General features: G+C 38.5%; 2 protein-coding genes across 2 annotated transcripts; both read left to right on the top strand.

Moving 5' to 3' along the window:
• The first annotated feature begins 387 nt into the window (after nt 1–387).
• LOC121507496 (GTP-binding protein Rheb-like) lies at nt 388–11,459 on the top strand. The gene is made up of 8 exons (XM_041783883.1): nt 388–791; nt 1,535–1,606; nt 4,160–4,227; nt 4,368–4,450; nt 4,723–4,779; nt 4,877–4,924; nt 9,634–9,715; nt 9,809–11,459. The coding sequence occupies exons 1-8, from the start codon at nt 740–742 to the stop codon at nt 9,899–9,901; spliced, it is 555 nt and encodes a 184-aa protein (XP_041639817.1). The 5' UTR covers nt 388–739; the 3' UTR covers nt 9,902–11,459.
• Nucleotides 11,460–13,667: 2,208 nt separating this feature from the next.
• On the top strand, nt 13,668–21,209 carry prkag1 (protein kinase, AMP-activated, gamma 1 non-catalytic subunit). Its single transcript, XM_041783343.1, has 13 exons — nt 13,668–13,784; nt 15,737–15,788; nt 15,889–15,989; nt 16,073–16,154; nt 16,239–16,297; nt 16,392–16,437; nt 16,532–16,586; nt 17,628–17,754; nt 17,952–18,117; nt 18,215–18,252; nt 19,998–20,144; nt 20,229–20,328; nt 20,439–21,209. Exons 1-13 carry the CDS (start codon nt 13,776–13,778, stop codon nt 20,447–20,449), a joined length of 993 nt encoding a protein of 330 aa, XP_041639277.1. The 5' UTR covers nt 13,668–13,775; the 3' UTR covers nt 20,450–21,209.
• Nucleotides 21,210–23,591: the final 2,382 nt, after the last annotated feature.

The raw sequence follows: 23,591 nt of genomic DNA, 5'->3' as shown, positions 1-23,591 counted from the left end.
GACTGCCTGTCAATGGTGAAGTGTTCATCAGTCATCTAGGCAGGCCCAGTAGTTGGTCATTGAAGCAAAACAAGGGTTTTCCCAGGGGTTGCACCCAAACGTGATTAAAGATAGGACTGAACTGTATGTTTGCTCACTTTCATTAAAATGACCATTTGTTGTTCTGAAGTCCTTTTTGTCACTTTATTGAAAACAACTCTTGATATAAAGTAAAGTATATATTCCCCTGTGAATGTTTGTGGTCTGGAAAAGTCTCTAAGGGCCAGTTGTCATAAAAACACCGAGGGGATGCACAAAGAGTGACCTCTACTGTACAAATGGACCAGAATGAATGCTCTCCCGTGTCACTTCTGACGTATCCACTAGTTTTACGACGGTGTGCTTACACAATGACAGTTTCCGTTAGTTTGACTTGCAAATCGTAGTCGTGTTGAACAAGCGTTTTCCTCGCCAGTAATTGCCCTGGAAACGACTTTATCATCAAGTCTCGCTATCGATCGATATCGCTTACATTACACGATACGTGATAAGAGCACTTGTGAGTTAAGAACAAGTTGTACTTGTTGTACTTAAACTCTGAACTTCCAGCTCGAGGCCCAGTAGTGCTCGAGCGGCAGCTTCGAAAAGTTTGTTGTTGTCACGTGACGTGAGACGAATGTCGCGTTAAAAGTTTGTTTAGGTAGTGAAATTAAGCGGAGTTCTGTTTTATCGACGCCTTTTGAACATCATTTTCGCCACAATGCCCCAACCAAAACATCGAAAGATTGCTGTTATGGGTTACAGGTCCGTAGGTGAGTAAACCACACGAGCTCGTGTTCAGCTAATGTAACGCAGCTAGCTGGCTAACGTGCTAACATCCTGGCTTTGTTTTCCTATTCTGTGTATTTGTCTGACACAATTAACTCTGCTTAACCTTTGTTCACTTTCCTTTGTGTTACACAAAGCAACCGATAACTAAACTACACTGCAAACAACTTCATCCAGCGGAATAGCTGAAGCCATCTGTTACTACTACACTGTGTTTTCGTGGAAACAAAGTTAGCCGGCGACATCCTGGTTTAGTGCCAGATGCTGTCTACCGACATTTCTAGTGCACTGTGTGTAACATCATCGGCGTGTAATGCTGAAAATTTAAGAAGATATTTTTATCACAATATTTTTACAGCTGGTAACATCCTAAAGTTTTGTTGCATAACCAAATTCTCTCCAAGTTAACCGAGACATCAAATTCCGGGATCTAATTTGGGCTTGATTAAGTATAACTGGACAAAATACTTAGACGAAAGATTAGATCCTACGTAGTCTGATACCTTTCTCCATTGTTAGTGTTTTTACTGCAGACAGAGGAAGCCACACTTTTTAGAAACTGAAAACAAAGAGATTGTGTGTTAAGTTGTGAGAGTAGAATCAGATTTACTCATCAGTAGGCTTCCCTCGCAACCAAATTAGCTTCCCTTTTCAACAAATAAGTTCTGTGCATTATACGTTTTTATGAAAAGTAAATAGATCATTTATTTCTCTTTCCCTTGCATAGGAAAGTCATCTCTCACAATACAGTTTGTGGAAGGACAGTTCGTCGACTCTTATGACCCTACCATTGAAAACAGTATGTATCATTATACACTTAAAACAAAAAGTAAGGCAATTTGTGTTTGGTACATTTTTTCTTTGTTGTAACAGTGCTCATTGGCAATAAATTTTATACCGTTGGAAAGCCTGTTTATTACCCTTTTAAATGATGCCACACTTGTGAGGAACATGCATTTGTGGGATGAGCAGCAGAGCTGAGTATGTGGGTTGCGCCCATGAAAAATGTGCCAGATCTTCTCTGCCAGTGCCAAACTGCTTATTTTGCTGTTGCTATTGACTCTTGTTTTGAGCTTCTGGTACCCCCAGGTGCTGCCAATCAGGTGCCTGATTGGCAGCACCTGTGAGCATGGCAGTGTTTCCCGTACATTCATTTATTTGTGCCGGACCGCCACAAACAAATGAATGATCTCTCATGAATGATGAATGGATCTCTAAGAGCAGAGAGATGTCAACCTTCGTCCATACAGAAAACACTGCACATGTGCGTTTTGTATCAGCGGCGAGAGAAGCATGGGACAGGAAGGTAAACAGAGCAGCGGGGCGAGTTAGCATCTATGGTTAGATGCCTTTTTAAGACGGTCAATGAGAAACAGTGTTGGATCTGCAGCGTTGAGCAGTCATTTAACTTTGAAAAGAAGGAGGTCTAACTCACGTGGTATTCGTTAAAATACGATACAAGATGACTCCGAGTCCATGTTGTTGAAAAGCCAGGATTTTAAAAATCTCATAAAGACACTTAACCCAGAATACAAGATTTGACTGAGTGCGAACATTTTGCTGAAAACTCCCTGCCAGAGTCGTACATGTCAGAGAGAAGACGGCTCAGCAGCGGACAAATGTGATCCACGTCTCCACAACAACAGAGACTTATCTCAGCCTAACAGTTTAAAACAACAACAACGAGGGGTTAAAATGTTCCTGCCTCTAGACAAGCTTATCCCCCCATGATCACACAGGAGAGTTTATTGAATAAGGTCCAAAGACGCTCTCATGTTATGAACTTGTCAGAAACTGGTCCAGCGTTCATCAGCACAGCTAATTGACTAAAATAATCACAGCTGTGAGCCTGAGTGGAGGACTAGACTGCAGGGGTTTGGTCTTCATGCAGGATTGGTGAGTTTTGTGTAGGTTTGCTTCACCCTTAATGAGGAAAATAATCATTTTATAATCAATAGTAAACATAACAGAAAACATTTCAGGAGTTTCCATACACTGTAAAATATTGAGGATTTCATGATTTATGTATTTTTGATTTATTAGTATAAGATTGAATGAAGTCCTTTTCAAAATAAAACTGCTAAATTTGACTTTATAGTGATTATTACTTTCTGCATACAATTTTATTAAAATTCCAATACAACAGTCTATTTTAACCACCAAACTTGTGCCATCTGGGGCCGAATTAAATACAGCAGCTGAAAGGCCATTTCAAAATATTGCGATATATATCGTGTATCAGGATATAGCAAAAATATATACTCCCCCCCCCCCCACCACCACCACCGCCACCACCACCACCACATATAGATTCCTCTCCTGTGGGAAACACTGCATGGGCCCTGCTACAGTGGTCAGAAGATGTCTGCTTCAAGAATCGGCATGCCACGTTCAACCGATCTGGATAGGGCCCGTCGGTTGGGCAACTTCAAGCTGGTGTTCCACAAAACCAAGTTGTGGCATTGTTTGGAGTGAACCCTAGTACCATCTGCAAACTGAAGGCCAAGTTCCATATAACGGGGAATGTCAGAGACAGGCCGTGAAGTGGGGGTCCAAAGAAGACAACACCCCAAGAGTACTGTTTTCTCACCCTGTCAGCAAGAACTCTATCCTCCAAGATGACAGCACTCCCCCCTACAGAGCAGGGTTTATCAGAGACTACCTCTAGAATTTGGGAGTGGAGAAGATGGAATGGCCCGTCAGCAGTCCTGACCTTAACCCCATTGAACACTTGTGGTATCAGCTTGGACGTGCTGTTGGTGCCAGAGTGACCAACAAAACCACGTTGGCTAGCTTCCGACAAATGCTGGTTGAAGAATGGGATGCCATCCCACAGCAGTGTGTGACCAGGCTGGTGACCAGCATGAGGAGGAGGTGCCAGGCTGTTGTGGCTGTGTATGGTTCTTCCACACACTATTGAGGCTCCTGTTTGTTAAATGAATAAACTGTTAAACTGTCAAAATGTCTTGTTTTTTCAAACTTCAATCATCCAATCCACCAAACACCAAACAAGAGTCAATAGCAACAGCAAAATAAGCTGTTTGGCATTGGCAAAGAAGATTTGGCACATTTTTCAAGGGCACAACCCACATACTCAGCTCTGCTGCTCATCCCACAAATGCATGTTCCTTACAAGTGTGGCATCATTTAAAAGGGTAATAAACAGGCTTTCCAATGGTATAAAATTTATTGCCAAGAAGAATTGTTACAACAAAGAAAAAATGTACCAAACACAAATTGCCTTACTTTTAGTTGTAAGTTTAGTATTCTTTGAAAGATACCGAAGTAGCCTTAGTGAAATTGCCCCAGTTTAAAGGCTTGTTTAATAAAATCAACTCATCCCTCTCCCCAGCCTTTAACAAAATGATCAACGTGAATGGTCAGGACTTTAGTCTTCAGTTGGTTGATACAGCTGGACAGGTAAGTAGTTTAACACTTCTTACTTGTAAGATCTGGACAACAAACCTTTTGTATTGCTGGTACAGTGACATAATGTCAGATTGGAAAGTTTTCTGTTTATTTGTGATCCTAAATGACATGTTACTTCTCATCTTCTTTAGGATGAGTACTCAATTTTTCCACAATCCCACACAATGGACATCCATGGTTATGTCCTTGTCTACTCAGTGACATCTACAAAAAGGTCTTAAGAGGGTTTGGTATTTAAATGTTTTCAATAATTCTTGCATACACCGCATATAGTCTTCAGTCACCTTGTAGTAGGGATTTTTTAAAAATCTTACAACTGATGCCAATACTTTTTTTTCTTCATAAGATATATTTACCGTTCATGATATACTATTTTTGAAATGCAAAGATTAACATGAGCTGAAACCAGTTACAGAAAACAGTTATTAGTAACAGTGACATCTTGAGATCAGTATTTTAAAAGCACTCTTTGACATGTTTTTCTAGTTTTGAAGTTGTGAAGGCTCTACATGACAAGATGCTGGACATGGTTGGGAAGAGTCAGTAAGTTTGGTTGAATAAGTTAAGTTTATCACTTCTAAAAATGCCTCCTATTTTTACAGAAAATTGTGAACTGATTTCCCTTCTGCCTCCTTTTTAGGGTACCAACGGTTCTTGTAGGGAACAAAAAAGACCTCCACATGGAAAGGTGAGCAATATGACAACATTTTTTGGAGCCAAAAAGCATGTATTGGTCAAATAAAAATAACAACACTGTTCTAAGTGTTCATTTAATGTCCATTCAAGATCCTAAGTGTAGTCATAGGCAAATTCATAAAGTTGTTTTTAACTGATAGAATTTTTAGCATCTTAATGCTTTTGTCTGTTGTTCCAAGTTAGCATTGAAAAATTCCTTCTCATGGCTATATAAGTGCATGAGACTTAAGGAGCATGCAAACACAAAAGCCACACAAGATTGAAAGAGATTAGCAAGAGATTGATTGGACATGAGGAAATGAAAACATAAAAAAGATCCCTGCTGGACTCCAAATGTAAGAAAAAAACTGAAGTAGTTCTGAAATGTAGGCCATGCTCCTGGAAGTGAAATACAGTCTTATTTATTTTATTCAGTTGCATCAGTTGTGAAGTTAGTGATAATTATGACCCATAAACATAACGTTGGATGATATTAGTTCAGAGAAGGCTGTTCCATCCAGAAATACTCGGTGCACACCAGATGAAGTGAGACAGTTGAATTGTAGGGAAAAATATGTCTGGAGACAAAAAGAAATGCTGACCATTGGTTTAAAGGTGCAGTGTGTAATATTTAGCTTAGTAGCATTTAGTAAAACAAACAAACTTGGTTAAATTAAACATAATGTCTATTGGTAGGTCTATCCTAATTAGTGTTTATCCACTTGAAAAAAATGTGTTTTTTTTATATTAACTCAGAATAAGCAGTCTATTCATACATGGGGAGGGTCCCCTCCACGGGCGCCGCCATCTTGAATTTTTGCATTTTGCATGTTTCTCTGGTGAAAACTGTGGCAACCAGTGGAATTTTAAAAAAAAAGTCTATCTGTTATTTGGTCGCTTCTGTGGCACCATAGAAACATGCAAAATACAAAAATTCAAGATGGGGACCCTCCCCATGTATGAATAGATTGCTTATTCTGAGTTAATATAAAAATAAAAAAAAAAACATTTTTGTTTTTCATAGTTTTGACGTTTAGGTCGAGCATGGCATGTTTAAAACAAAAGCTGACAACATGAATTGTATTTATACACAGTATGTCAGTTCCAGATAAAAATCTGCTGAATAAGGGAAAGAAAAATCGTTACCAATAATTTTGTCTTGTTATCTCAGCACTCAGAGGTGTGTAGGAGATCTTTTTCTTTGTTAAGGACAAATCACAGGTAGAAGGAAACTTTGCTGACTGTCAGAATCTCCTTGAAAACTATGTAAATGGGCTTTTAAGAAAAAACATCTTCCTGATAGCAGTTGGTTAAAGGACAAATTTACCTGTAGAGATATTGGCTTGTGATAATACTACTGTGTTTACACAGTGTAAAGATGAAAAAAAGTTCTGAAATCGGTGCTTCATAGCCTGAGATATTCCATGAAAAGGGTCAATTCATCCAAAGGATTCAAATACTTTAACACCCAGTATGCACTGGGCTCACTGCCTTCCAAGGATGCTCTCAGGCAGTTTCCTATTGGATATGCGGGGTTGGCGCTTTAGGTGGGTGGTTGAATATAAACACTAACATTTATCCCTGTGCTGACCTGTCAAAGAGGGCAAAGGTGCCTAGACAGTCTGTTCTAATCAGAGGCATGTGACTGATGTAGATCTAATTTAGGATAAATAAAAGCTACAAGCCTCTGATCTCATAAATTTTCCTCACAACGTGTGTTTTATGATTCTGGGGCTTATTTAAAATAAATTCATAAATAAGAATTCCAAGCACTTATTCTGTCATTGCTGTCATAAAAACCACAGCTCAAATATGATGGAGCAAAGTTACTATACTTCTAACTACTTCTACAGTTAGGCTATAATATTAATATTTATTTACAGTGCCATGAGAAGTATTTGCCCCCTTTCTGATTCCTGAGTTTTTTGCATATTTATCACACTTAAATGTCTCAGATCATCAAAACAATTTTTGTATTTCACAAAGACAACCCAAGTAAATACTAAATGCAGTGTCTGAATGATTATTTAATTTTTTCAGGGGGGAAGAAATCCAAACCTTGCCCTGTGTGAAAAAGTAATTGCCCCCTGAACCTAATAACTGGTTGTGCCACCCTAACTGAAATCAAGCGTCAACCTCATTTTGTATTTACTTGGGTTGTCTTTGTGAAATATAAAAATTGGTTTGATGATCCGAAACATTTAAGTGTGATAAATATGCAAAAAACTCAGAAATCATAAAGGGGGCAAATACTTTTTCACGGCACTGTATAGGAGCTTATGTGATAATTTCTAATCATTTCTTTTATGTCTCATACAAACACCAGACTATAAGGAGTTTAATGTCTTCTCTAAAGTGTAATGTAATAAATCTAAACGGGGAAAACATCAGCTGACAGCATTGCGACTTTACCGTCAGACTCATTGTTTACAGATGTCATGAGCTTTATGTTAGAAATATAAACCTTTGCCATATGATGCCAAACTTGTAGATTTCATTACCAGATATTTTTCTGAGAAGGAAAATATTTGCAAAATTAGTAAAAACCTTTAGACTAAATCCTAATGTCTAAAGAGACGGACACAGAGGAGAAGAGGAACATGAATAAAAACATTTAATCTTTTATTTAGACACTGTTTTTATATAGGTCAGTACATAATAATAAACACAAATATAGCACTTTGAAAGGTTAAACATTATTTTATGCTAAAGTGGATTTTAGCTCATTGCCCTTTTAAACAGGAGAGGTGAAACGGATAAGAAGAAGATGTGCAGTATCAAAAAAAAGCCGACATAAACATAAGACAGTGAACAGGGTGCATCATTTTCTGTGTGCTGTAACATTTATCGATCATTACTTTTTATGAACTTTATCAGAGGTGCATTATTGTGCTTCTGAGCAGCTCTAAAATAATGATATGAAATGTGACAGACAGACCGCTTCAGTGTTTGGATGCATCGTTGTGCTGGTGGTCTCTGTGTAAATATTAAACAATAAAATTAACTGCAGCTTAGCAGTTAAACTTCACTCTGTATATTTTACCACAGTGGTACATGGCGTACAGTTAATGTTGTTCAGCTGAAGCGTTGCGCTCCTCGTTCCCATGCTGTTATCTGTTACTTGTTACCAGGGAATGTATCAGAAGCCCTGCTGTACTCCAACATTACTGTCGTTATTAAAAATCCTTTTAATCCATATCCACCTCGCTTTCTGCCATGTGTGTTTCCTTGTGGTTGCAGTAGGTGATCTTAACGTGTACTGATGAGGCACCTCCCTAGACTCAACCGTCTGTGGGCTGGCACTAGGTCGGCAAAGAAAAAATGTGGAAGAGCAGGTTTTAGTTTGACAGACGTCTACAGACATCTGAGCCACTCTGAGATTCGGAGGGTACATGAGAGAGGAGTTTTCCTTACTGTTTAAGTGAGAACAGTAGTTCAGGTTACATGAGCCTTTTTTCACGATCTGATTAAATTCATTTGGATCAGAGGTTAACACGTCTCTGTACACATGGATGCTAGAAGATACAATCCGATTCAGATACATGTGCTCAGGCATCTCAGTCTGATCTGAATACAAATGTTCTGACATGCGCCTTATTGTCCCACCGGTTAAATCTACCAACAATTTGCTGTAGAAGAAGAAGAAGTTCTTCTGCACCTGTAAAAAAACCGCCTGACTTACAGTAACCATCCCCAAATGACGGCCAGGTCCAGTGCCAGCAGGCGTCATCTGGCCCGCAAGACGTTTGGGGAAAAAGATGAATATTTTTTAATATGAATTTTCAATATTTACGTATTTCAAATACAAAATTTCCACTCACTTATCACGATCTAGTAATAATTATAGCAAGGAAAGGTCGTAATATAATGCAATAAATGATTAAAATAGCCTATGGTACATTGGACTCTGTTTAGAGTGGGGAAGAACAACATAAAAAGATGCACGGCAGAGCGCACAGCAGCTCATCCTCCCAGCTCTGCAAACATGCTGTCCAAGAATGGGCTGATAGAGACTGCATGATTTTTAAGACTGAAGGAGATTAATTTATTTTGTCTACTTTTTAAAAATCTTTTTAAGATGAAGAATTTAACCACCATGCAATGCTGCAATTTGCTCTCTCATTAGAGTCCAGTCCTGTCTGCACCTCTGGCTAGTTTTCTGCATCTCTAGGCCTTAACAAATATCAGAGCCAGAGGCTTTTGCCTTTTAAAACCAAACTTCTATCTCTGTGGGGGATTAAAAGAGCTGCTCTCTAGCAAATACTTTCCCTGCGTAATAGACCATCAGCCACAAATGCAGACATCGTATCTCCCTTTGGTGAGTGATTCAGTTCAGTGTCAGCCTGATTTAACCTCTTATTATAAAAATCTTTAATGCCAAACTAATATCAATTAAATGTATTTACATACGATATAATTTTATGTCAACAAGAAGTGCAATTATGGTCTCTATCACTTACGTGAAACAGGACATCCTATTTAACTCCGGGTCTCATCAAATGGTAACACTTCCTCTCATAACTGTTAAAACAAATTCTTTTTAACTACAAATTTAATCCTACACAGGCTGTCCTATGACTTGGTTCAGCGCTAAAAGGCATCCAAAATTACGCACAGAGATTCGTCAGTACATGACGCATGCAGGTGTAAGGGGGATTCTGATAGAACGGATATGCAGAAGACAACAGTAGGGCTCATACAATTTTCCACTTTATATTTCAGAGTCATTCAGCCAGAGGAGGGAAAAAAACTTGCTGACATCATTGGTGCTGCATTCATGGAGTCCTCTGCCAAGGAGAATGAAGTAAGAAAATACATTGCTTTGAATACAAACTTATTGATTCAGTCCAAAGATCGTTTGCTCCATGAAACTGATGACAATATTCTGTTGATGCAGACTGCTGTGGAGGTTTTCAAGCGCATCATTTTGGAGATGGAGAAAGCTGACGGAAATGCTCCCCCAGTGGATAAGAAGTGTGCTGTGATGTAAGAGTGGATCCCAGATATCAGTATGCTCAGTTGCTGAAGACAGGAGGCACAACTTCACCGGCCAACAAATCACAACCTTACCAAAACAAAGACACAGAAAGGATTCTTTTTTTTCTGCCCCAGTGATAGCAGACGGATTTACATAGCATTTAACTGCCCAGACAGTCTGTAAACTATCCTGTCTGATGTAACCGCAGGGAGAAGTTTCTAAAACAAGATTATCTCTGTTGAAGACAAAGAAACACTGTCACCACATTCTTTTAGTGTTTAACAGCTTCTATTTCTATGACTAGAGGAAATCTCAACTTTCAGTTAAACCAGAAAAAATGGACATGATAATTATTCAATCCTTGTGAATTGCATCCCATATTTCCCTAAACTTTTAAATGTATTCTGATGTTTGAGACACCATTGACTTGTGTCTCATATCTGACTAGGTAGCTATAGCTTAATGTATGGTGAGGGATTGTTAACCTTTTCAAGGACTGGTATTATTTCAACAGGTCTATTTTGACAGTGACACAGTCACAGTACACATTGCTTTAAATGTGGTGTAAATTTGTCAGTATTTCTCATGAGGTTTCATGCATGATATCTCACTGCTGTTTCACTGAAGATTTTATCCACTCATATTCAGGTACTTTTCACCAATGAACTCTGGATGGTTTCTTCACAATGGAAGAATCTAATGGTATAGCTTCACAGCTTGTTTTAAGCTCTTCTGTGAGGCAAATAACATCCTTGTCTGGGCAGTGATTTAATTTGTCCATATTGGCTGTTATAAAGATGTTATAAAATGGACAACCCTCAAATTTAGTATAAATATAAATATATGTTTGGTATTTAACAGTTATGGCCTTTTATACGGTATAAATAGAATGGTAGAAATGGATTTAATATTATTGGTTATATGCTGAGTGGTACATGCGTGCTCTCTCTTTAATATCTTAAGTAGCATGGTTAGAAATGCATCATAATTATGATTATGGTTAAGTTGCAATTTTTATGAAATTGCATTTTAACACTGCATAAGACAATTTAGGTGAAGGCCACAGAGTTAGCTCATGGTTTTGTTTTTATGGATCATGCAGGCTAAATGAAAATAGGCCAGGCTGGCACACTGCCTTTGATATTCTGGACTTGCATGATCACTATCAAATGCTGAAGGTCCCAGCTGACTTTATTCTCAGCTCCTGTAGTCTTACAAAGACATGACACAAAGTGGATTTTCTTCCTATTCCTGATGTTCTACCTGTAGTAGGTAATTGTAACTTTTTTTATCAGGTGCTTTGCTGAACAGATAGATTTGTGGTTGTTCGCTGGTGGTTGAAAAGAGGCTGGTGTTGCTGTGTCTTGTGCCTTACAGTTCTTCAAACTCCCTCATCTGCTTCCCTTCATGACTCAAGGTGCTCTTCAAGGGTTTTTTCTCCTTCTGTTGACTTGATACTTTGGTGCAGGTGATGTTGTACACCTAAGCACCATGACACCCTTGGGGGTCAATGTTAATTCATAAATCTTGCTGTAAACAGTTTTGTATATAAATAAACCTGTTACTCATTTGTTGTGTTGATATTTGTTGCACTGCTTAGAGTACACACAGTACACAATTATAAGACTGATTTGAGGTCAGATTTGCCTCCCCCAGTGATCGTGGAGGCTCAACGCAAATGATTCTTTTTCTGAACAATCCTCAAGTGCATGGTGTCAACACAATCGTGTTAATGCTCCAAATTGCTTTGTAGCCTCCCGGATCCTGAATCATAAATATCAGACATTACGATGTTAAAGATACTTACAGGCAGACTGAGTGGCATTACCGGTCTGATCTTACATATTTTTCCCTTTCACAAGCATAAGCATATCTTAACCTTCATTCTAGCCAGGATTTCATTCTGATTCTTTTCCTTGATTTTACGATTTTGCTGCAACTGTAATACATGCCAGGATGGCTTATCATGGAGGGACATCAAGCCAAGGGTATTGGTATACATCCATGTTTGTTTTTCACTTGAAATTACATGATCATGCAAGGTAGTTGGCTGGTAGGCAGGAGTGTAGTCTAAGTGGACTCAGTCGAGGCAGAAAAAAACAGATGAATTTGTCTTTATGTCTGTGGTCTCCCACATTTAGAAGCCATTTAAGATTTAAAAATCCTCTCGTGTGGGGCCAGCTTTAAGTAGTCATAGTCCTGATACCAGGGGTTCTCAAACCTTTCAGTCCATGAACCTCAATAAAGGAGCCAGAGACCAGGGACCCCCACTCTACCTGAAAGTGGTTCAAGCATAGTTGAACACAGCTGTGCACATTCAAAATAGTCATGCTGGCTTACATTTTAAAGGGATACTTCAACATTCTGGCAAATTCATCCATTGCCATAATTCCTATAGTCTTAGTAATAGGTTCATTACCTTCAGTTGTCAGTGCATGCTGTTTTTAGATAGGCCGCTGCCGAGTTTGGACCTGCTGTGCCAACTCAATGTAAGCAGACGGTATTCTGACTTTCCCTCATCAAACTCATCAAATACACAATCCAACAACTCCAAAACGCTCTCGTGGACAAGTTGTGACCTGTACATTCACCACACTACGAAATAATAACATATAATTATGTAACGTTACGACACATGAAGCAAATACTCTGAACTATTTCTTGAGTAAACCACTGGGTGGAGTGACAGTGCAGCAGCCATGCCTGGAGTGTAGTTCCGGCTTTGCATTTAACTTTAAAACATCTCTGTCTCGTAATGTTCCATGATTATTTCATAGCGTGGTGAATGTACAGGTCACAACTTGTCCACGAGAGCATTTTGGAGTTGTTGGACTGTGTATTTGATAAGTTTGATGAGGGAAAGCCGGAATACCGTCTGCTTACATTGAGTTGGCACAGCAGGTCTGAACTCGGCAGCGGCCGATCTAAAAACAGTATGCACGTAGCTGGTTTACAACCCCACAAAAGAAGAGAAAGAAGAAGATTGTTTTTGTTTTGACCTGGCAAAAAGTCCATCCTGCATCCATGGATAATAAAAATCACTTTTAAGATGCCAGCAACTTCACTCTTGGTATCTGTACATCCACTATAACTCAGAGGATTAAATAGGCTCGCGCTGCAAAGATACAGCGGTTTTTGAGGTGACAGGAGACATTATACTGCCTTTGCATCTCCTCTCACTGACTCCAACCTGTGTTCATCTGTAAGGTGAGTCACAACAGACCGTTATTTGACTGGATTCTGATGATTTCCGCCCTTTATTGAGGAAATATGTGAACAAACTGCCACGCTGTTTAAAGAAGTTTAGCTTTTACGAAGATGTCATAAAGCTGATAAGATGCTCTGTCCCGTATCCGAGTGCGGTCGCATTCACATCTCATCCGAACCGTACCAGAGTCCACTTGAATTGCACCCGAGACCACCTCCCCAAGTGGGCCTGGGCCCGGTGCCCCGAACGAACCGGACTTTGGCCTCAAGTGCACTCGGTTCTGGGACCGGGCCCCTAGTGTGAAAGCCACCTTATTAGAAGGCATCTGGCGACCCCCAAGGGGTCCCGAGCCCCAGGTTGAGGACCGCTGTTCTATGCAGTATATAATTGCACAATGTCTGATGCGCCGTAATAGCGATATTTTTGTGAGCAAAAATGTATCTGTATCTTCCAGCTTTTGCAAGTATAAAGATATTTAGGCCCACACACATTAATGGTGTAGGTTTACATCAGTTTCCTCTAGCTTAAGACTGGTGCGAGAACGCTACGTGTATTACGGTAATGATCGTACGGCCATTCAAGTTGCTCAATGTAAGTTATAGCGGAAGACCTGTGCGGACTGCCAGCACACACTGGACCTAACATTTTGATAATTACAGGCGACACGGCGAATGGGATATGGAGTGTGTAAGTTATCCAGTCATGTTTAAATTGCATATATCGTAAACTTTGATAGCTTATCCTCTTAATATAGGTCCATCCTAACTTGAAGACCTTCTGAAGCATGCTAATTGTGGAAGCTAGCTAACTATAAGGAAACATTCATCTGTTGAAACTGTAACGAAGTCAAACACGTCCCTGACGAATGTGACTAAGGTTTCAGCTTCCGCATCCGTATGCAGTCATCGTGTATGTACAGCAATGTGCTATACAATGTCCCGGGAGGATAACGGAGGTAAAAGCCTGGGCTGTAATGGAAAGTCACCTCCACTTACTAGACAGCGTCAACAACAAACTGACGCTAGCTAGCTTATCGCTAATGCTTTGCTAATGTAATTATTATGGTGTAGCAGCATCTTCTGCCTAGTTTTTAACCCTAAACTCCGTATCAACAGCACCGTCCCTCAGTTAGCCTACTGAGCCTTGTTAAAATACATACACTGTTAGGGTTATTTGTCCTATATCAATGAAAGGTTATGGGTTGACACATAAACAGTAGCATTAACATTTCTTGGCAGCCGGAAGCCTTTTGATTTGCTTATTTGATTGTCCGACAGCTGGAAACGCACACCAACACCAAACCACGTAACTTTAAAAGTTAAACCTCGTATTTAGCATTAGATCATCCTCAGTAGTAGGTAGACAAGACCTGTTGTTTGTCAGACCTTCATGAATACTCCTTGGCAACAGGTCGCCAGAGATGGACTTTAGCATGAACGCATTCCCGTCTTACACTCAGCACTTTACCTCTTTATAAACAGCCGAATAAGATAAAGTAATAACAGCACTATGGATAAATATAACCATGTGTTGGATTGCACTTATCAAACAGCCAAGTCGGTGCTTTTTCTCTTATCCTTATAACAGCAATGAATTATTCTAACTAGGAATTATTCAACTATTTTATCAAGGTGTAACACACTAACTCCTATGGATAACATGTCGAGTTGTTAAGATGCATTAAGATAGTTTCCAAATAAGAAAGACAGTTTTGTTTGTATTGGTACAGGTTATTTTGGTTCAAAAAATAAATACCAGCCCTAATGCTCAGTGAAAAGACTTTCTGTGAATCCCACTATGCTTACCGACAAATACATAATCTAAATTTTTAGACTAAATGGGGATTATTTTTCTACTCACTTCATTTTTATCAAGGCACTTTCTTTTCACAGTTGGATTGTTTATAGCTGTCATTTTTCATGCGTGTGTTGACATTTGGCAGCTGCCTCCTGTCAACAAAAATGCCAGTTTGGCTAATGTGGATTTGACTCAAAACTAGGGCTGGACAATTACATTGAATACAGATCAAATTGCAATTTGTCTTGCTACTATTTTTAAATTGCAGAAAGTGCATTTTTTTCTTTAACCTGAAGTGTGTGTCAAAACACCAGTTTAATACCATTACTTTTGCAGCAGAGATGTTACATGCAAACATTAAAGTGTCATTTCTTTCTAGAATAGTTTGCAAAAAGACCTACACTACCTATTTTTGTATGTTTTCCCTATTAACAGTGAGAACGGCATAAAAATGATCATTCCCTTTAACACAACAGTTCATATGGCCTTTTTACAAAATCACTCAGCCCTATCTAGAATGATTTTTACTGGTTTTAGTTGAAAATATAGGCTACTAGATTGGGAACTTCAAAACAATTGCCTGATAAATCGTAATAGCAATATTGGGGAAAAATTGCAGTTATATTGTTTTTTTTTTTTTAATCTTTCAGCCCTGCTCAGAACTGAATTTGTCTAGGCTTTATAAAAACATTGAGATATATTTATGTATCTTGGCATGCCATTCAGTTAAAAAACAGTTAAAGATATTACAATTGGTCTATATTTTCCAGGCTAATCCCCATCCTGCATTTAGACAGTTACTTTTATGAATATTCATTACCTTTTATTTGTTATTTTTTCAGGTTCCAGTACCTATTGATGATCTAGAGAGCAAAAAGGACACATTAGTAGAAGGTGAAGGAGCTTTACTAATCTCTTGGGACCAAAATGAGAAGTGGGAAATTCAAAGGCACTTAAAATGTGTTACAAATGGCTCATCTTTCTCTTTCTTCAGATCCAGAGCACAATGTGTACACCAGGTTTATGAAGTCCCACCGGTGTTATGATCTTGTACCTACAAGCTCCAAATTGGTTGTATTTGATACATCCCTACAGGTGACAAATTAAGCACAGATTTAAAAACTGCAGTATGTTTCTAATGAGCTATGCAACATTACAAATATTGTGTATGTTTACAGGTCAAAAAGGCATTTTTTGCTCTTGTCTCTAATGGGGTAAGAGCAGCGCCTCTGTGGGACAGCAAAAAACAGTGCTTTGTTGGTAAGAATTTTTTTAAGTCACACACTTTTACTAAATTTAGAAATAATGAGGTACTGACTTGATACTTCTTATGAATCTCCACAGGCATGCTAACCATCACAGACTTTATTAACATCCTTCATCGTTACTACAAATCTCCCTTGGTAAGACAGCCAAAAAGTCTTTTAATAATGAGAAATTATAATCCTGAATTCTTTTGCAGTATCCTTCAAAGACCCTTGTTTTTCTTTGTAATAGGTTCAGATTTACGAGTTGGAAGAACACAAAATAGAAACATGGAGAGGTAAAAATAAATAACAACAGTCTGACTGTTTCATTTAATTACTGTTAGAATCAAAGAGGTTATAAACTATATTTTGTGTCCTTTTTTACGATAGAGTTGTACCTTCAAGACTCTTTCAAGCCCTTGGTTAGCATATCCCCAAATGCAAGGTAAGTGTGTGATCTTCTGATTATTTCTTTGTCATTGTCACCTTTATTTTAGACTTAGGTGTCAATTCTCAATATCTTGAATATGCAGTTGTTGTCTGCCGCAGCACACAACTGAGCGGCCTGTGACAATTTTTCAGTGTAATTTCAGGCATCTGAAAATCTCCTTGACATCATATTTTTCAAATCAACATACAGACATGTACATAGGTTTTAGGCACATAGGGTGCTAAGGATCACAGGGCCAGATGGGACACAATCTCGGCATGTGTGTCGCTTGGCAGCCAACATTACACTTGATGGTGTCTCTTTTTCCTTTTCAACTCTGGTAATGTGCCCAGTTTTCAGGTCCGTAGGACATCCTGGGGCACATGGCAACCCTACTACCCTAGGCCTTGCCTACTTGCCACACCCACCCCTTTCTCCACCCTCAAGGTGTGGACTTTATTTTTTCCACAGATTATTTTCCCATGCCTCTAGTAATATGCAAGGACATCCAGAGCATGACTTGGGTGTCAAGCCCCCTTCACGCTCAATGGTGCCTTTAGGTGGCTTACTTGCCACATCTAAACTTTACTTCAGCCTCCATTTTTGCCCAAACATGCCTAGAAGTTCTGCACAGTACTGTAAATAGAAGTTGTCATTAAATTTAAAGTTGTATAAAATTCCAATTCCAGTACCAATGTTTTTTAGCACTCCTTTTGGTGTAACACTCCCACTATTCCAACATTTTCTCTCCCGTTTGACCATAAGAATAGATACAAAGTTGTCTAACAGAGTAATTCTCCCATAAAGCAAAAATCTGTTATTTGATTCAGAGGTTAGGTATTCCAGATGCTAGCATTAAATTGACTGGACATAACAGGTACACTTCGGCTACTGATATCTGTTTATTTTCTGATGACTGATGTTTGTCATCAGGGCTGCAATAGCTGATCTGAATGTTAAACCGATGCATCAGTGTATCCTTAGAACTGACCTTTGTAAATATCTTAGATCAAATTTTCCTTCAATACTTTAATTTGTTGTTGTATTGTGTCACAGTTTGTATGATGCAGTATCATCACTGCTGAAGAATAAGATCCACAGACTGCCTGTAATTGACCCGCTGACAGGAAACACACTTTACATTCTCACACACAAGAGGATTCTCAAGTTCCTCAAGCTTTTTGTAAGTCCCTCTCTGCTACCTCTGCTTCATTATATATGCTAAATGATCACTTTCTCTCAGTTTTGATCTTACAATAACAAATCAGATGTGTCAAACAGTGTTAGTACTAAAGAAAGGGGGAAAAAGCTAGTATTTTACACAAACTTCCATTTTACTTTAAGTTTGTACCAAACATTATCTCTCGTTACTGTATTCAGATATCAGAGATGCCCAAACCCTCGTTTTTGAGTCAAACCTTGGAGGAACTGAATATTGGAACATTCCAAAAGATAGCAGTGGTCCGCACAGACACACCGCTGTACACAGCACTGGGCATTTTTGTCGAGCAGCGAGTATCAGCGCTCCCTGTTGTGGATGACAAAGGTATGTAGGTCAGAGGGAATGCTATCCTTGCTGATTCGGCTTTTTAATGACTGGAGACCTGTTGATTGTTACTTGCTATCTTTCTTGTCTTTCACAGGACGAGTGGTGGATATATACTCCAAATTTGATGTCATAGTAAGTAAAGATGAAAGATGCATTTTACCACAGTTATGATATTATGAGACAGATATGCTGCACAGAATTTATTGACGATATTCGTCTATATCTCAGCCTTTGAATATACAGTGTATGAAAACTTTCTTTTGACTTTATCACTTTAAGAAGGGTGTTTGCAGAGTCTTAAAAAGTATTAAAGTTGCTAAATCAACTGCTTTTAAAAAGTATTAAATAGTCTTAAATGCAAGATAATGAGGTCTTAAGTCTGTTACTTAAAAGTGTAAAAACACTACCGTCATATTTTATTTCAGCTCATTGAACTTGTATGCTGAGAATTCACAGCCCATCCAGTCTAATGGAATAGATTATTAAATTGCATGTAACTCAGCTATAGTGAGCTGCAGCTTATCAGCTGCAATAGCTACGTGGTCATGGACAGACACAACAATGCATCAAAATTGGAATTTTTACAAACAGCACAAGACATATAAGTAGTGTAACTGTTTTGCTAATGTAACCGTTAGAAATTGAAGATTCAATTGAGTCTTAAATGTATGTAGAGGGTCTTGAAAAAAATGTATTAAGTATTGTATTTAAAGTAATATTTTCTTAATATTGCCTGGTAAACTGTCAGATAATGTGTTGTAATTTGATGATGATGATGAAGAATTCTCATTGGTTATTAAATCTGACTTTCAGTTATATCCCCCCAAATAGCATTTTTGCAATTAATGATGAGAAATGAGCATGAAACCTGAACACTTGGAAAATGTAACCTCATTATTTATCTTGATTGCTGTGAAAAGCTTGGAAATGCATCATATCACTGTAGAAAAAGAGTCGTAGATATAGTCTTAACTTATTTAAAGCACACTTGGTGTTTTTTCTTTTTTCAAAGTTGTTCTCATTCTTGTCAGTCACACATCAGTACTTGGAGTTTGTCCCCAACTGACATTTTAACATGATCTACAGTACTGCTTCTCTTTCATTGTTGTGATTTTATTTTACACTGCACTTTTTCCTTCTCTTTCTTCTCTTATCACTTTTATCATTTTATCATTTCAAAAGCCTCCTGTGGACAAGTGTTGCGAATTAGCACCTGTGCTAAAACACTCAAACAATGTATCTGGTTTGTCCAATGTAATTGTGATGTCCACATCAAATAAACAATAAATAAATAAATAAAATAAAATAAATACTGTTGTAAGTTTTAGACATGTTTGGGTCAAAAATCGAGGCTGCAGTAAGACGGACATTTGACTAGTAAGCTGCCTGATGGCACCATTGGGTGAAAACGTGACCCTGGTCGTGCTCTGGATGTCTTTGCATATTACCAGGGGCATGGGGAAAAAATCAGTTGGTAAAATTAAAGCCCACGTGCTAGGGGTGGAGTAAGCACAGCCTAGGCTACTGCTTAGGTGGGTAGTGTGGTTGCTACAAGCTCTTGGCCTTGCTGTGGATATCCAGAGGACCCCAAACCTCCAGGTGATATACCAGGTCACCAGGTATATCACCAGGGCTAAAAAGGCCTGCACAATGGAAATGCCATAAAGTTTGACCTTGGCTGCTGAGCAGCTAGGGTGTTGACATATGTTGAGCTTGACTCTGGCTGCCCCCTCTCCAGCACAGGGTTGTGGCACATCAGGCCCAAGATGAACCCTTAGCGCTCTAAATACCTAAAACTTATGCACATGACTGCATATTTAACAATTGTGTGTAATTTTTAATAAAGACATTTAATTTGATGCCCTGTGTTTAAACAGAACCTGGCTGCAGAGAAGATGTACAACAACCTGGATGTGACAGTGACCAAAGCCTTGCAGCACCGCTCTCAGTACTTTGAAGGAGTACTGACCTGCCATAGACACGAGACCCTGGAGGCCATTATCAACAGACTGGTGGAGGCTGAGGTGAGACTCCGTTATGTGCCACCAGGTTGCCCTCTTGTGTCATTTTCTGTGTCCAGCATGTTGACAATGCTGTGTGTTGCTCAGGTGCACAGGCTGGTGGTGGTGGACGAGCAGGATGTAGTGAAGGGAATTGTCTCCCTATCAGATATTCTCCAGGCACTAGTGCTTACAGATGGAGAAGAAGGTGAGTAAAGCTGAGTGTTAAAGCAGCCTATTTATATATTTGGCTATTAATGCATTTTTCAAGGTATGATTTTGTAAACAAGAAGACATAATTTGATTCTCTTTCCACAGGCACAGCTTGAAGAAGTACCTCAAAACAAGAAAAGGCTGGGCACTTTTAAGAGAAGTTCAGAGCAAAGGGTAAAAAGAACAGATTTGAGAGCAAAAGTATGACAGTATATTGGAAGTATCCTCACCGTCTATGACCAGGTTTCCTGCCTTCATACATGATACTTGTCTCTCAAAGCAAAAATACATATTTTAGCAAAACAGCAATATAAAATAATAGTAGCACAAGAGTTAAAGCTCTGTCTCATTGAGCCAAAGTCTGAGCCAGAAGAGAGCCAAGGAAGATCATCAGAAAAGGAGCTGAAGCCTTTCTTCTTCTTCTGTGGCTGTAGTGCTGATCTACATAGAGAAGGACCCTTGATTATAAATGTACTCAAAATAAAATCAGTTATGTGATCAGTTACCAACTAAAGAAAATATGGACTGACACATGTTGCCTTTTATTGGTAGCATTTTAATTCAACTATGAGGCTGAAGTCTAGAGGGCTGCTTGTAAAGAATATGAAAGGGTAATTTTAAAAACTTTCTGAAGAGCATCAGTTTTATTTTGTCTGACATTAAACTGAGCCTTATTCTATGTACAAAAACATATTCTGTAATCAGGCTTTAGTTATTTTATTCACAATTTGAATGCAGGTGTAGGGTCCATTTTAATCTGTTCTTTTCTGAACCAGCACACTTCTCTGATTTGTAATGCATATCTGTAGTTACTGAAGTATTTATCTGTGTGTGTCATACATGAACTAAATACTGATAAAATCTAGATACATGATACCTTTTGATGTATTTTGTTGTTATTTAGAGTAATTTAACATTCAAACACTACAACTTGGAAATGTTGGTTATGACCTGTAGTGTTTTCTTGTCAATTGTATTAAAAGAAGTACAAATGAAAACTTAAAATGTCAAGGTTGGCTTGTAACAAAATAGAATATGTAGGAAGTGGGTTTTGATCACATTTGAACCCAGTTTCTCTGGACTGAAGTATCAATTCCTGTCAATTTGTCAACAGTTAGGTCAGTTCACTACAGAATAGATGTCAGCATGCATTTACCACAATTCAAAGCTTCAGGGTTTAATCTTTTGAGCAGCTAGACAGTAAAATAGAAACCAGGAAGAGTACTTTGGGCTCCTGAAACAACCTCATACTGTGCGGTGTCCGTTCTGCTGTTAAGAGACGATTGCTAATTGTGCTGCATTTTGTCTGAATGTACAAGCATTGAATATTGAAATACTTAATATTCTGCCCTTATGTCTGTGTTGTCAAGATAAAACAGACATTATAATGGATGTGACATTTTTCTTTAGACAAAAGCATCATTTTCTGCCTGTTAGCCCACTTTTGGTTTTGGCAGTTCAGCAGTTGCTGCTTAAATGTTGCAACCTGCCCAAGTCTTTAAAGTGATGAGCCACTTTAAAACAATTGGTGAAGTTGAAAATGTTTGCAGTGTTGATTTGTTCATTTTTATTATCTATGTGGTGTGTTGATGTCAGATACAGTCTGTCTTATCTTAGAGGTTTATCAGCCCTATTCATCAGAAGAGGACTTTTTCAGAAACAATATCAGCATTTCCATTTTCTGATGAAGGCCAGGGACATGTCACATTTCCTGTTTTGATGTAAATGAAACCGAACTGTATGTAAATGCAGTTTTTGTACTAATCTGCATTGAAATTATAATGCAAAGGATGAGCAATAAAGAGTATGTAAGTTCCTTTTAGATGGCATTTTAATTGTCTGTATCTTACAATATCACGTAAACTTAACCAAGAAAATAACTCATTTGTTTGGCTATATGGGATGACTGGGACAAGTTGTGAACACAGCACTGTTACCATCCTCATCATCAACAGGGCTAAGGAACTAGGGATGAGTGACAGCAACAATTTGGACTCCACTGCATAGTTCCACTTATTAATGCAGTACACTCAGAGTATTCAGACCCCCTTTATTTTTTTAGTTTTATGTGACAGCCTGATGCTACAGTAAAAAAATATATTTCTATACCTGTTAATCTAAGCTCAGTGCCCCATGATAAAATGAAAGCAGAATAAAAAAAATAGAAAACTGAAATATCACCTTGATATAAATATTCAGACCCTTTGCACAAACACTTGAAATTTAGCTCAGGTTCCTCCCAATTCTCTTGATCTTCACTGAGATGTTTCTACATCTTGATTGGAGTCCAGCTGAGGTAAACATCGATTGGGCACAGTTTAGAAAGGCATACACTTTTCTATAGAAGGCCTCACAGCTGACAATGCATATCAGAGCAAAAACAAAGCCATGAGGTCAAAAGAACCACCTGCAAAGCTCAGGGACAGGATTGTTACAAGGCACAGATCTGGGGAAGGCTACAAAAAAATGTCTGCTGCACTGAAAGTTCCAAAGAGCCAGGAGTAGAAAAAGTACCTTTACTCTGGTTAAAATTTACTTAAGTAAAGATACTGGGCTATAAATCTACTCAAGTAAAAATAAGAAGTATTTAATTTGAAGTAGCTACTAGAACTGAATGATTTGGGATTTTTTTTCTGATATTGCATTTGTGATTTGACATGTAATTTTTTTTTTTTTAAGTTACTCATCTTACTCAAGAAACAAGCAATAAATCATTCTACATTATAAACTCCTCTTCCTGTAGGCTGGGCCTTTATGTTAGGATGACATAACATGATGCATGAAAACAGTATTAACTACATATTTTTATTTATGTTGACCCTATAGTAAATATACTGATTTAACTTAAAGCCTTGTAGCAACCATCATTAAGATTATGGATGAACAATTCTGAAAGAAATTAAAATGTAATTAGTTACTTTCCACCTCTGCCAAGAGCACAGTAGCTGCCATAATTCTCAAATGGAAGAAGATTTGTACTACCAGGACTCTTCCAAGAGCTGGTCACCCAGTGAAACAGCCTTATTAAGAGATGTAACCAGGAAGCCCATGGTCACTCTGACTGAGCTTCAGAGATCCTTTGTAGAGATGGGAAGAAGTTCTAGAAGGATAAACATCGCTGCAGCTGTCCACCGATACACGGAAGCCTCTCCTCAGTGCAAAACACACAAAAACCTGATTCGAGTTTGCAAAAAAATCCATGGTAAAGCCAAACTGGCTTTCATGTGTTTTGCATCAAAGAGAGGCTTCAGTCCAGCC

Source organism: Cheilinus undulatus, linkage group 3 (genome assembly GCF_018320785.1).
Source record: "Cheilinus undulatus linkage group 3, ASM1832078v1, whole genome shotgun sequence".
Classification (NCBI taxonomy): domain Eukaryota; kingdom Metazoa; phylum Chordata; class Actinopteri; order Labriformes; family Labridae; genus Cheilinus; species Cheilinus undulatus.
The sequence above is the reverse complement of the archived record's forward strand: the minus strand, read 5'-3'. Positions and strand labels throughout refer to the sequence as shown.